This window comes from Ammospiza caudacuta, chromosome 12 (genome assembly GCF_027887145.1).
Source record: "Ammospiza caudacuta isolate bAmmCau1 chromosome 12, bAmmCau1.pri, whole genome shotgun sequence".
Lineage (NCBI taxonomy): Eukaryota > Metazoa > Chordata > Aves > Passeriformes > Passerellidae > Ammospiza > Ammospiza caudacuta.
Genome location: NC_080604.1, coordinates 22,075,466 through 22,088,136, shown reverse-complemented (window position 1 = coordinate 22,088,136; position 12,671 = coordinate 22,075,466). Strand labels below are relative to the sequence as shown.

The 12,671-nt window shown below is 53.1% G+C and overlaps 1 protein-coding gene across 2 annotated transcripts in view; it reads left to right on the top strand.

Annotated features, from left to right (window-relative positions):
• The first annotated feature begins 1,114 nt into the window (after nt 1-1,114).
• SRGAP3 (SLIT-ROBO Rho GTPase activating protein 3) overlaps nt 1,115-12,671 on the top strand; it is a 66,219-nt gene continuing 54,662 nt past the window's right edge. For both annotated transcript variants that reach the window (XM_058813188.1, XM_058813187.1), the window contains exon 1: nt 1,115-1,244. In XM_058813188.1, coding sequence (XP_058669171.1) covers nt 1,178-1,244 — 67 coding nt within the window. In that variant the 5' untranslated portion in view covers nt 1,115-1,177. The remainder of the gene's footprint in view (nt 1,245-12,671) is intronic.

Below are 12,671 nucleotides of genomic sequence, written 5' to 3'. Positions count from 1 at the left end.
TGGTGTGTGCTCCCTGGCTGCTCCTGCCCTGCCCCAAAACACTGACCCACGCTCGCAGCCCCTGCCCCTGTGCCCTCCCTGTGCTCCCTGTCCTCTGCCTCTCCCTGTGCCCAGCGGGGTCTAGCACAGTTTTTGTTTTCCCTGAGACTCTGAGCCCCTTGGTCCCCCTGGAGTTGGAGCAATGCTGCTCAGCCCTGAGCCTGACGTTCTGCTGTGGCTGCCTTTCCCTGGAAGGGCTCGCTTTTTCTCCCTCCTCCCCAGGCCCTTCCACAGCTACTGAGATGCAGAATACTCCTCTGTGCCGCCTGCTTGCACTAGGTAAATTATTTGTGTAATGGGCTGGGGTTATTTTTTAAAGTTGGCAGAGTAACTGTGAATCATCAAATCTCCCTGAATTCACTTCTCACAAGACACCCATAAGAGACCCCATTGTGTGGCGCAGCGATGGGAGCGGAGCCGGGGCCGGACAGAGGACCCACTCAGCTGATTGTGGATGTGCGGAGGCTGAGTCCGCGCATCGCTGTCCGAGGGCTGGGGTGTGCCAGCGCACACGCCGCTGGCAAATGTGCGAGCTCTCATGGACTGGGTGCCGAGCGCTCGGCGACAACCTCGATACAGCGCCTCAACCACTGATATTGCTTCTGCTGGAACGAACACCTTCTCCTTTTTTCCTCAGTTTTAACAAGAGGCGACAAATCTGCTCCAGGGCACCCGCGCTGTGCCAGCGGCGCCCGGCGGTGCCGGAGCCCCGGGCCGCGGAGGGGCCGCTCCGGGCGGGGACACGCGGGGAGAGGCACGCATCCCGCAGCGGGGCGGGCACGGGGCGCTCCGCACCCCGCGGGGCCCGGGGGCGCGGCCGAGCCGGGCCGAGCCGTGCGGGGCCGGGGCGGGGCGGGGGCGGGGAAGGGGCTCCGGAGCGCCCGCCCCGCGCGCAACCTGAGCGCAGGAGCGGCGCCAGGGCCCCGCCTCGGCCGGCGGCGGGAGCGGCTGCGCTCGGCTCGGCTCGGCTCGGCTCGGCTGTGCCCGGCCCCGCTCCGCAGCCAGCGGCGCTGCGCGGGCTCCCCGCGGTGTCCCCGGCGCCGCCAATGACGGCGGCCGCTGGCGGCGGCGGGGCCGCGGCCGGGTGAGGCGGCGGCGGAGCGCGGCGGTGCCGGCGGGGCCCGCGCCCTCCCGCACGATGTCAGCGCAGGGCAAGTTCAAGAAGGACAAAGAGATCATCGCCGACTACGAGGCGCAGGTCAAAGGTGCGGAGCGCGGGCCGGTGCGGGCGCGGCGGGGCCGCCTTTGTGTGCGGGGCGGGGCGGGGACGGGCCGGCTCCGGCCGCGGGGCTGCGCCGCCGCCCCCCGCCCCTCCCGCGCTGCGGCAGCGCCGGGCGCGGAGCCGCGGAGGCACCGGCGGGAGCCCCGGCCCCGGCCCCGGCCCGGCGGGCGCTGCCATCGCTGCCATCGGCGTGCGGCGCTCGGCGTGCGGGGCGCGGGGATGGGCAGAGGTCGGTCGGCCCCGAAGCGTCGCCGGCCGGGGCCGCCCTCCGCGGGCAGCGCCCAGCGGCGGCCCAGGGAGCCCCGGGCTGTGCGGGCGGGAGCGCTGCCCGCGGCCTCCCGGTGCGGAGGGCATCGATCCTGCGGTCCTTATGTAAGGAAGTTCGCCTTCGTGCTCCGGCCCCTCGCCTCCAGGCCCGCAGTCATTATTATGCAAGTGCCGGTAGTGGTGCGGAGCTGTGCGGCAGTCGCTGCGTTCCTGAGTGTTGGAGAGGAATAAAACTGGAGGGTTTGTCTGTCTGTTGAGACCACTGAGCAGCAAATCCCAGGCTGCAAGTTAATTCTTGTTTCAAAGGGAAGTTGGTACCCTGTGACACACGGCAGCTCTGCAGCACGGGGAAGGGCTCAGCGCCTTGGAGGCAGAGGGAAATGAGCCAGTGTAACCTTCTGTCTATTGCACACCCAGGGATTTTCGCGTTGGAACCAAACTGTAGTAATGGGCATTTCCGGGTAACTTGGTAATAAATCAACTCCTTATGGCGATAATGTCTAATTCTGTTAGTTGATGACATTTCTTTTTCCCACCTTCAGACGGAGGATACTCTCAGCTGCTTACTTCATGCCTTTTGCTTGTGTTGCCTCCTTCAGTCCCCCCACTATTATATAAAACCAGCTTCACACCCCTTTGCTCAGTTGTTTTGTATGGATATGTGTTCACCACTTCATTATATTTAAGTCCAGGACGCGGTTAATTAAAAGTGTAAAATAGCCTTTCTGCAGATTAACTTGTGCGTGTGCAAACTCAAGAGCTGCCATTTTTTTCCAGATCCCAGCTCAGCTGGGTGATGGCTGGGCTGCACAGACTCCGCTTGGAAAAGTCTCTGCCCAACTGCGGCAGCGTGATGCCAGAGGGAGGGATTCTGGGGAAGGGGCTGGCTGTTGGTTTCGTGCCATTGTTTACTTTCGTGAATTTCAGTCTTTTGTAGCTGGCCTCGGAGAGTGACGGAACAGTCACAACACACCCTGCTCTGTGCCAATTACCTTTCTGCTTGTGTGTAATTTGGGCAAATTGATGTTATTGCACCCTGCAGTTAAGCAGATGAAATATTCTTTTAGTCTGTGGTATTGTTCGTTGTATGGGAGGGCATTTGCATTTGTTCCTAGAGACTGTCCCTTGGTTTCACGTCCTGGGCCAGGTGATTCCTGCTTCTGGGGTGCTCAGGGTGCAGAGGGGTCATGGGGGCAGGACTGGTTCTGAGCTGTTCCAAAAGCTTGGCTGTGGATGTCTCCAGTGCTTTTCTGATTGTTGTTTGTGCGTGGAGTACTCACAGGCCATGATCATTCTTGGCCTTGCTTCTGTAGCCTCATGGTTTCCGTATGTGAGGCAGTTAATGCTGGCGTGTTTGAGGGTGTTACATTACACCACAGTGATCACGTTTTGGGCAGCTGTATTGCAGGCAGTTTGCTGATGGGCCAGCAATAATTTCCTTGGTCCTGTTCTGTGCATAATTACACCTCCAGGAATGTCTCATTCCTGATGCGGGGTGCTTGGTCTGTGTTTTCAGCTGCATAAAGGCTAATTCTTGTGTTGACAGGGTGCGAGTGTGCCTGAGGCTGGGGAGAGCTGGGCAGCCACAGCCCAAGGCCCGAGTGAGCTGCCTTTGGGGAGGTGGGGTCCATCCCTGGGCACGCTGGGTCTGTCTCAGCACCAGGGTCATCTTGGGGTGGCCGTGGTGACAGGCAGGGCTCCAGTGCTCACTGCTGTGACAGGGTGGCCATCACTTGTGTCACCTCTCTCTGGGGACCAGCCTGGGCCTGGTTTTCACACCTTGCTAAACGGCTGGAGGAGGATAACCATGTGAGTTTGGAGGGTTTGGTGCAGAGCTCTGCTGTGGCCTGTGCTTCCTCACTAAGTAGGGGCAATGTGAGCAAATGTGGCTGAGCAGGTAGGACAGCATTGTCACTGCGTTTGTAGGGACCCAAGGAGGGCTGGTGGCCAAGGATGCACTGCAGAAGGAGAGGGGTTTTTGTGCTCAGTTGAGTGTGCCAGCCTGACATGGACCAGGGTTTGTGATCATCTAAATCTCTTCTGAGGCTGTGGCAGTGACCATGAACGAACGCCCGCCTCCACTTGTGCACAGTGTGGTCTCTCCTGGCTTGACTGGAGGATTGGATGTAGACTACCTCATTATCCCAGATATCCTGTTTATTTTCCTCAAGGATTGAGTAATTACGCTGTTCATATCTAATCCCTTGCTATCCTCGTGAAGACAGATGCCCAGTCCTCCAGAGAAAGACTAAAATGGAAGAGAAAGAGGGATAAAGAAGAGGGTAAGTGGTGGCAAGGGGGACTAACAACCAAAGTGTTGATACAGAAATGCTGGAATAGGAAGATGATAATAGCTGAAAATTTGAAGCAGTGATCTCATGCTACAGAGGATGGGCCTGGAATCTGAGCACAGCACAGTGCTTGTCCCCACGGCATGGAGAGGAGGAGAAAATGGGAGGGAGAAAGGTGGCAAACCCTGCGTGTGAGCTCCAGGCATATGGCAGCATGCACGGAAGAGAGGTAACCCCAGCAAAGCTGCACTGGGAATGCATCTGAAGACAAGGACAGAGAGGGTTGGAAGCGGGCAGGTGCTGCTGTTGTGAGGTGCCAGCCAGCGCTGGGTGAGGCAGTGATCTGCCAGCAGTGCCTCAGGTGCGTAAAACGGAGAGAGGAGCTGCCGAGACACCTGGAAGGACGTGGAGGGGGAAAAGTTACCGAGGCTGCTTTCAGGGAAGTTTGGCTGCAGCCTCTTGCTCTGGCTGTTGGGAATTAGAGCCAGGGCTGGGGTGGTGTGGGGTGGGAGCCCAGCCCTGCCCGACCTGCGGTGCTGCAGCCTTGGCTCCAGCAATGGAGGAGCCCACGCGCTGTGTGGGGAATGAGATTGGACGGGGGAGGCTTGAACCGGGAATTATCTTCGTGCACAGGGTGATTTATTGCCCATGATGGCTCTGTTCCTTCTCTGGAGAATTGTGTCTACTCCTCTCACGGTGGGAAGGAGTTGTCCTGGAAATGCTTGCAAAGATAGCGGGGGCGTGTGGGGTGCATGTGGGTCTGCTGAGAGCCCTGCTGAGAGCCGTGCTGCACACGCTGTTCTGGGTGGGATATGTGGGGTGCATGTGGGTGTGCTGAGAGCCCTGCTGCACACGCTGCTCCTGGGGGCTGGTGACAGGGCTGCCGGTGCTGCAGGGTGTGTGGGGCCCTGGTCGGTGCCACGCTGCTGCTGGGAGTGGGAGCACCGGCAGTGATGCTGCTGTCCGCGGCGGCTGCAGCGCAGCTCCTGCAGCTCTGCAGAGTGTTTGCTGCCTGCCTGTACATGGAGACCTCTCTGTCACCTCCTGCACACACGCAGCGCTGGCAGGCTCCTGCCCACGGTGCAGTGTCTCCCGTCACTTACCCGGGCTCTGTTCTTCGCTTCTGCTGCTGCTTTGCACCCTCCAGCTGTCCGGAGAGGGGAGAGCTGGCCCCAGCACTGGCAGGAGATGCTTGCTGCATGGTACCAGAAGGAAAATATTTAAGAATACTTTTAGGGGCAGGTTTTCTTATTTGCCTTAGCCTTGCAGACAGGAGCGGTGGTGTTAAAAATAAACACCAGTGGAGATATGGCTGCAGATTTACAACTGCCACATGACAGCTGCCTGCGGAATACAGAGCACAGCAGATCCTTGGATGCCCAATTTAAAGTGCGTGTTTTCAGACGTACAGGTTTTTTTTGCTCTATCTGGCCAGAAATCTAAATAAATGTATCTTCCTCATTATCGTTACGTGCCTGATTTGTGGCTTTAATGCAGCAAAATGAACCAGTTTTAATTATGCAGATGCAACCACCTATGGTCCAGCATTGGCAATCTTGCAGAAAATTGCGCATTGTGTTGATTGGCTATTTAATTTTATATTGCTTCCTGCAGTTCTGCCTTAACCCTGGCCAAACACAGGCCCCTGTGTGATCCCTCTGGCTGCTGTTGGCAGGAGACTGCTGTGAGGCATCTTGTGTGGTGTGACTGGCAGGTGACATGGTCCCTTGTGATCCTGGAGGTGGGGCTGTCCAAATGGTGCATCTGCCTGCACAGTGGCAAGGGGATGATTCCTTGACTCCTGTGACTCTTAGTTGCTGCATAAATTGATAATGAAACTAGGGGGTTGATGGTTTTAGCATCTAAACACACTAAAAAGATTTGCAGACCTGGGCCAAAGAAAATGAATGTATTCTTTCTCATTTTCATAAAGTTTAGGTTAATTTATCATTGCCCATTAGCTTCCTTTGACTACTTGTGTTGCAGTAGCTGCATCCCTTATTTTGTGTCTATTTTCTTTTCCTACCTCTTGTCCTCTTCCCTGATAGCTGGCAGGTGCCAGGTTGTGCAGCTGGCATTATTTGTCAGTCTACCTCTCCTCCTGATAACAATAAAGCCCTCTTACAACACTTACTCGAGGCCTGTAGCTAGTCCTCGTTCCAGGTGAAGAGTTTCAAGGGCCGTTAGAGTGCAGCACCAAATGCCCTTCAGGTGCTTAGCAGATATTTATAAGCCTTGTGAGGTGGAATGCTGTAAGTTCTGTGTGCGGTTTCAGCCCCTGTCAGGAGCGGGATTTACTCTCCCGTTTGCTGGCCTGTGCAAGGTGAGGGGGGAGCTCTCAGGTTTTCTCCTGCCTGGCTTTGGCTTGGTTTCAGAAGCTGTTTGTCACTCCCACGCATGGCAGCAGCAGCAGTCACTCCTGGGATGCCTTTGCTGCCCTGGGAGCAGCCGTGCCCCTGGCAGGGACAGGGACAGGGAGGGGACAGGTCGCACGGGTGACACAGGGGACAGGGAGGGGACAGGTCGCACGGGTGACACCTGGCCCAGGGCTGCCAGGGCTCAGCAGCATGGGTAGGCACGGGCAAGCTCCTCCTGCTGTCAAGTAATCTCCCCTTTCTTACGGCCTGGGTGGCTCTGTGTCCTCACTGTTGATTTAATCCCAGGAGGCTTTTGCTGAGCTGCCAACAAGCCCTGCTCCTGAATAGGTGAATGTTCCTTCCTGATGACTGATGTGCTGTGTGTGCCCCACCTCTCTGTCAGTGGTGTGTGCCTCAGCAGTGGCTGAGGACAGGGTGAGCAGTGTGAGTCCGTGTGCAGGTGGGCTGTACCTGTCACTGCTGTGCAGGTGGGCTGTACCTGTCACTGCTGTGCAGGTGGCACCTGGCACTGCTGACCGTGTGCAGGTGGGCTGTACCTGTCACTGCTGACCTTCCTAGGGCTGCCAGCCCTTGCCCCGTGCTCCTGCCCTGGGCCTGTGGTTATTGGATGCGCTTTATGCTGTTCACGTCTTTGAGAGCCTGATTTGTAAACTTTTCCCTTTACAAACTGGCGTGAGATAACTTATTTTAGTCTCCCTTTTCTGTCTGTAAGGCACTTGCAGTGGTTTGGACCGAGGCAGCCGCTGAACAGTGTGTTGCAACGTGCAATTTTAAGAGAGGAAGTGGAGTATCAAAATAAAATTAGTGAGGGAGTTGATGTGCTGTGGTGCGTTCCCTGGGCCAGTGTGGTGGGGCTGTGTGTTCCTTGCTGCCAAGATGCTGTATGTGGGAGTGTTTGCTGCCTGCAGTTTTCCAGCAGCTTGGCTTCGGAGTTCACGTGAGAAATGCCCCATCACAGTGCAGCAGGCAGGGACACACAGCCCTGCTGTTCATCCCAGGCTTGTGCTGATTCTCCAGGCTTGTTGGTACTCAGCAGTGAGGAGACACCTGGGAGGATGGCCGCAGTAGGGAAGGAGAGGTTTTCAAGCCTCTTTAATTAAAATATTCCCCTTTGTTCTACCAACAAAGACATGTAAAAAAGGTGTGGTAACAATCCCAGAGTGGAAGTTGGTGCTTCCCAGCCTCTTGTGGAGGTGGGTCCCCAAAGTCAGCTCTGCAGGCACAGCATTATCAGAGGAGGGCAGCAGCAGTGCCTCTGGCTGGTGTTCACGAGGCTGGGGAGGGTCTGTCTGTCTGTCTGTCTGTCTGTACTAGGAGGGTTCTCTAGTTTGGGAGCCTCTGGCCTGGGAGGATTGGGGACCGGAGGGCTGGAAACTGGGGCCGAGCTGCTGCTGTCAGTCTCTTGCTTGCACATCTTGTGCTGTTGAGCTGCCTTAAACAGTCTGCCTCCCAGAAGTGTCTCTGTTAGCTTTCCAAATGTGCTCTCCTGGCTATGAAGCTCTGCTTCTCCTTCACCCCGACAGAGCCCAGAGATCCGTTTCCTTCTTGCTGCTGTGGTCTTGCTGCTTTGTTTGTTTGTTTGAAGAGTCGTTTGTGGTCTCCAGGCACTTCTGTGGCACGGTGAGGGCCCGAGGGGATGTTGTGCTTTGGAACTTTAAGAGGAGATGATCTCGAGAGCAGATCTAAGCTCGACATCATCAGTTTGATAATTTTGGGTTGCTGGCCTCATGTGTGAGTGTGAGGGAAAGGCAGGCACGTTGTAGAGGCTGCTGTGCAGCAGGTGGCTGTGAGTGCCCTGTGCGAGGTCTGCCTGCACCCCTGCTGCATGTATTCTGCCAGCTTTTCCTTTAATCGTTCTAGATTTTATTTTCCATTAAATACGTTAAATGTTTTGCAGGGGATTTCCTATTGCCCTGTTCTTTTTTACCACTAAAGTGAATGGGACTTCTGCTCTGGTAATAAATGAACATGGAAATCAGGATCTCCACTGTAATTGGATTTTTCAGATAGCTCAGGAAGAGCCTGAGGAAGTGTGGCAAAAAAGAGTTTTAATTTGGAATAGATCAAGTAACCTGGAATCAGACTCTCAGTAGGTTCTTTCAAAGCATTTTTTGTTTCTTTTAACATCCTTGCTGGATTGTGTTCTGAGTGACTCATGGCTTTAAAAGCATTTTTTCCTGCATGTTTTTTCCTGCTTGTGCGCTCTTGACCTACTGTTGCTAAAATTCCTAAAGAAATACTAAGTAAACATATTGTAAGTGAAAATGTCATATTCTAAACCCTTGGAAGTGAAATCATTACAAAGAGTACTTGTGTAGCCATTGTTCTGCAGGATGGCAGTGTGAGATGCGCTGTTGAAATAACAATAATCTGTTCCGTGGGAGAGGTCACTCCAAGCTAAGGGGGAGTGAGAAGAAGAGGAAAAAGAAATGCACACTCTTTGCCTCTCCTCCTAATCACACAGCATGGACTCGAGCATCCCTGAGACTGTGATGTGGATGTAGCTTCCTCCTGCTTTTAAATGCCTGTCCAGGGCAGGGAGGAGTCATCTGTGTGGCATGGAGAGGAGCCTGGAGCAGTTGGTGTACCTTTCTTAAGGTCTGGCTGGAAGGAAGGAATTTTGCAGGTCACAAAGCTGAAGAGTAACTTCAGAATTAAACCTTCATTGGGGGTTTAGTGGCGGCTGGCCATGGGAAGAGTCCCAGGTTGTGTCCCCAGGATTTCCCTGTCTGTGTGAGAGCTGGGTGCAAACCCTGCTGGTTTCTGGCGTGTGTTCTTGTTGGTGTGCCAAGAATTTGGAGGCTGGTCGCATTGTCAGTGTGAGTTTGCTGCAGTGTCCTTGTCTGTGGTGTACATCACAATGACAGTGGAAAAGACATTTATGGTCACCAATCTAACTACTGAGCCTGCAGCCATTCGTGGTGGCAGTACACCTTTGGAAGCAAGAAACAATCTTCAGTGTCCTCTTCTTTCACTTTCTTGGAGTCTTCACCAGGCTGTATGTGTGCAGAGTTTGTTGGGAAGAGCTCCTTGTCCACAGTGTGAGGTCTCAGGTTTCCCAGGAGCTCGTGTGCTCTTTGTCAGCCTGCGTCCAGATGACTTGCCAGGACAGAAGCACGGCTGCTCCTCGCAGGCTCCGAATTGCCAAGGGGATAGCGTCGCTCCAGCTGCAGCTTCAATGGGCACCCGACATCCTCGACTTCTGGGATCGCCCTGGCTGAGCTTTCCTGTTCTCCTGCATTGCCAGGCCTGTCCCAGGTGAAGCCATCCGTGTGTCTTTGGTGGCAGTGCCATCGCTGCCCTGTGCTGCTGTCCCTAAGTGCTGCCTGTTGGTGTTGCGCTGTGGGGCTCTTTAATTGTTGTTTGTCATCGTGGGAATTGCTTGTTCTAAAACCAATTACAACCTGACAAAACTGATCTGCCTTATTTACAAATACATCCATCTGGTCGTGGATCGCCTGATAGAGCTGCCAGAACAATGTGAGGCCTGGATTGCTGCTGAGCTACCAAAGGGCTCCTGTGCCGGCATCGCCTGGGGCTTTGCTGCATGGCTGTTCTCTGTAGGACAGGGGAAGCAGTGATTCAGGTGACAAATGCTGTGCACACCAGGCAGAGATAGAGCAGAGTGTGCATGTCCTGGCCCCACGTGGAGCCAGAGTTGTGATGGAGGTGCTGCTGCAGAGCAGCTCCACGAGTGCCTGCTGCCTCTGGCACCTCGCAGGGGCTGGGAGAGCTGTGCCCTGCTCGGGGCAGCTGTGCCAGGGGAAGGATGCACACACACAGGGGCTGGGAGAGCTGTGCCCTGCCCACAGGAGAGGCATGCACACCTCTGCTGGAGCCGGCAGGCTGGAAGCCCTGGCTTGGGGAGGCTGGAAGCCTGGGCTGTTGGAAGGGGCTGGTGGTGGGTGCCACTCGGGTGGGTGCTCTCTGCCCTTTGGCTGCTGCCACAGCTGTGGAATCCAGACTGCAGGATCCCCACCTGAGGGAAGTTCCTAATCTGACAGATTCCTATTTTACACAACCTGTTTGATAATCGAGGCAGGACTAGATTCCTCCTTGGAAGCTGTACTGTCAGAGTAGGGTTCATGTAGGCAAGAGGAGGTGGAAGGTGCCTGGGGTGCGAGACTCTGATTTCAGTGTGTTCCTGGAACTCAGCTTTGAAAAGGCTCAAAAAAGGAGAAAAATGAATGGCTGGTGTCGGGACATTGGAGATAAAAACCATCAGATCTGGTAGCTGAAACTGTTTCAGACTATTTTAGTTTTCCTATGAATGTTCAGTTGCAGCTTAAAAAAGAACTGAGGCATTATGAGTCAGTTCTGATTTCACCCTTGGGCCAGCAGTTCAAAGCTGAATATAGTGAATTTCAGAAGCCTTCACTAACAGCCTCTGTTCCTTGTTTACTCTGTGTGTGGCCCACAGAGGGGAGGAGACAGAGACATACGTATGTTTGTTTATATACGTACATAAACAAATATAGCACAAGGAAAACAGGGAGGAGTTGCCCCCTAAAATAAGTAATTGAGATTAGTATGTCTGGGTTTTGGCAAGTAACTGGAGGTGAGCGAATTGGTTATTGTGAATAATTGTTATGAGAAATTCAGACCTGTTTTTGTTTGCGATTTATCTAGGAATGAATTTTAACTTTTTTATTTATGAATAATCACTCGCTTTTCTCTGTTGACTGAATAACTGAAAATTCATAAATTGGGATTAACTGTCAGCACAGAATACTGCAATCTGTGTAGGAAAACCTGTGTTTACATGGATCTAAGTTTTTTTTGATTCCCCGTCACCATAGTAACAAAAGATTTTCCATAAGGGTGAGTTGTCTGGCAATGGGAGTGAGGTAGGACATTGCCATTTTACCTCCAGATCTCTGAACGTTCTTTGACCTCTTAGCTCAGATTTTTAGTACCACATTAATGTGGGCTTTTGGTGATGGGATATTTGTGATTGGTGACTGTTAGCGTGCTGAAATTGGTATTTGTGTTATAATCCATGGTTGCCCCGATTCTCAGCAGTACCTGGCTACTGTTAACAGCTTTTCATAGGAATTTTTCTGAAATTCATTTGAGACAAATAACAGCCCTTTGATTTTCCTCTTCCTTCTCCTGGTGCTAGGCCGTAGTTTAAAGCTGAAAACCTGGGGGCTCTTGTGGGCAGTGTGGGGCTGTGCTGGTGAGCCCTGCTGGGGTTATGGGCACTCTGGGGCTGTTCTGATGAACCCTGACATGGTTGTGGGCAGTCTGGGGCTGTGCTGGTGAATCCTGACAGGGTTATAGGCAGTCCTGCTGTACAGTGCCAGGGGTTGTGGGCAGTCTGGGGCTGTGCTGGTCCCCAGGAGCTGCTGAGGGGGTGCTGGCTTTGGCCAGGTCCCTCCCAGCCCCACCATCCAGCTGTGGAGATGCTCCAGAGGAGCCTGGGATTGTACAGTGCTGTTCACATGGGCACTGGTTTTAAATCCAAATAGAAAATCGTATCCCTGTTGGTGATCTTTTCCTTGAAACGTAGTTATGGCTCTGTATAATGCAGTTGTTCCTTAGCTCAGTAAAATGTCCTGGCTGGAGGCAACTTATTGGATATTTTTTTGGGAGAGGGAGAGAGAAAATAATCAATTAAAATTTACATAAAACTGTTAGGATAAACCCTATGAATTTAAACAAAGTTCATTTGCTTATAGTTATTAATGAAGTCTGTGGCTAAATTTAGGTGAGTTCTTTAACATTCCTTAGTTTGGACAACTGCTCTGCTTTGTTTTATTCAGTTTCTGTGCTCATTTGAATGAAAAGCTCCTAAGTTAAAGAGAGATTGTTTCACTGAACCAATTCTGCTGAGTTTGCAATTAATCCCTAGTAAGAGGCAGTCACCTAAAATATATAGACATTATTTCTGGGAAATATTAATGTGTAGCCTTCTACCTTTTCACTGAAATGATTGTAATTTTATTAATAATTCACATTTTAAAATGTAAAATAAAAGTAAGCATCTCAAGTTTGATCATAAAAGTTCCAGCATGTTAGAAATACACAATTATTTGTGAGGGTCTTGGATGTTTTTTTCCCTGTGTTTGCCTTGCGGTCAGTCTGTCCATAGCCTGTGCCTTCCTCAGCTCAGCGTGTGTTCTTAATTAGCTCCCTGAAGCCCATACTGTGATTTTTCCTGAGCAGGGAGTGAGCACAGGGCCATGATGATAAAGCCTGGGGAGAGCTGCTGTGGCTTTGTGTGCTGGGATAAACCAGGTATCCATCCATCCATCCATCCATCCATCCATCCATCCATCCATCCGTCCATCCGTCCATCCCTCCATCCATCCATCCATCCATCCATCCATCCATCCATCCATCCATCCATCCATCCATCCATCCATCCATCCATCCATCCATCCATCCATCCCTCCATCCCTCCATCCCTCCCAGAGCAGCACGCGGCTCCTGGGAGAACTCCCATGTATTGTGCTGAAATACCCTCAGGTG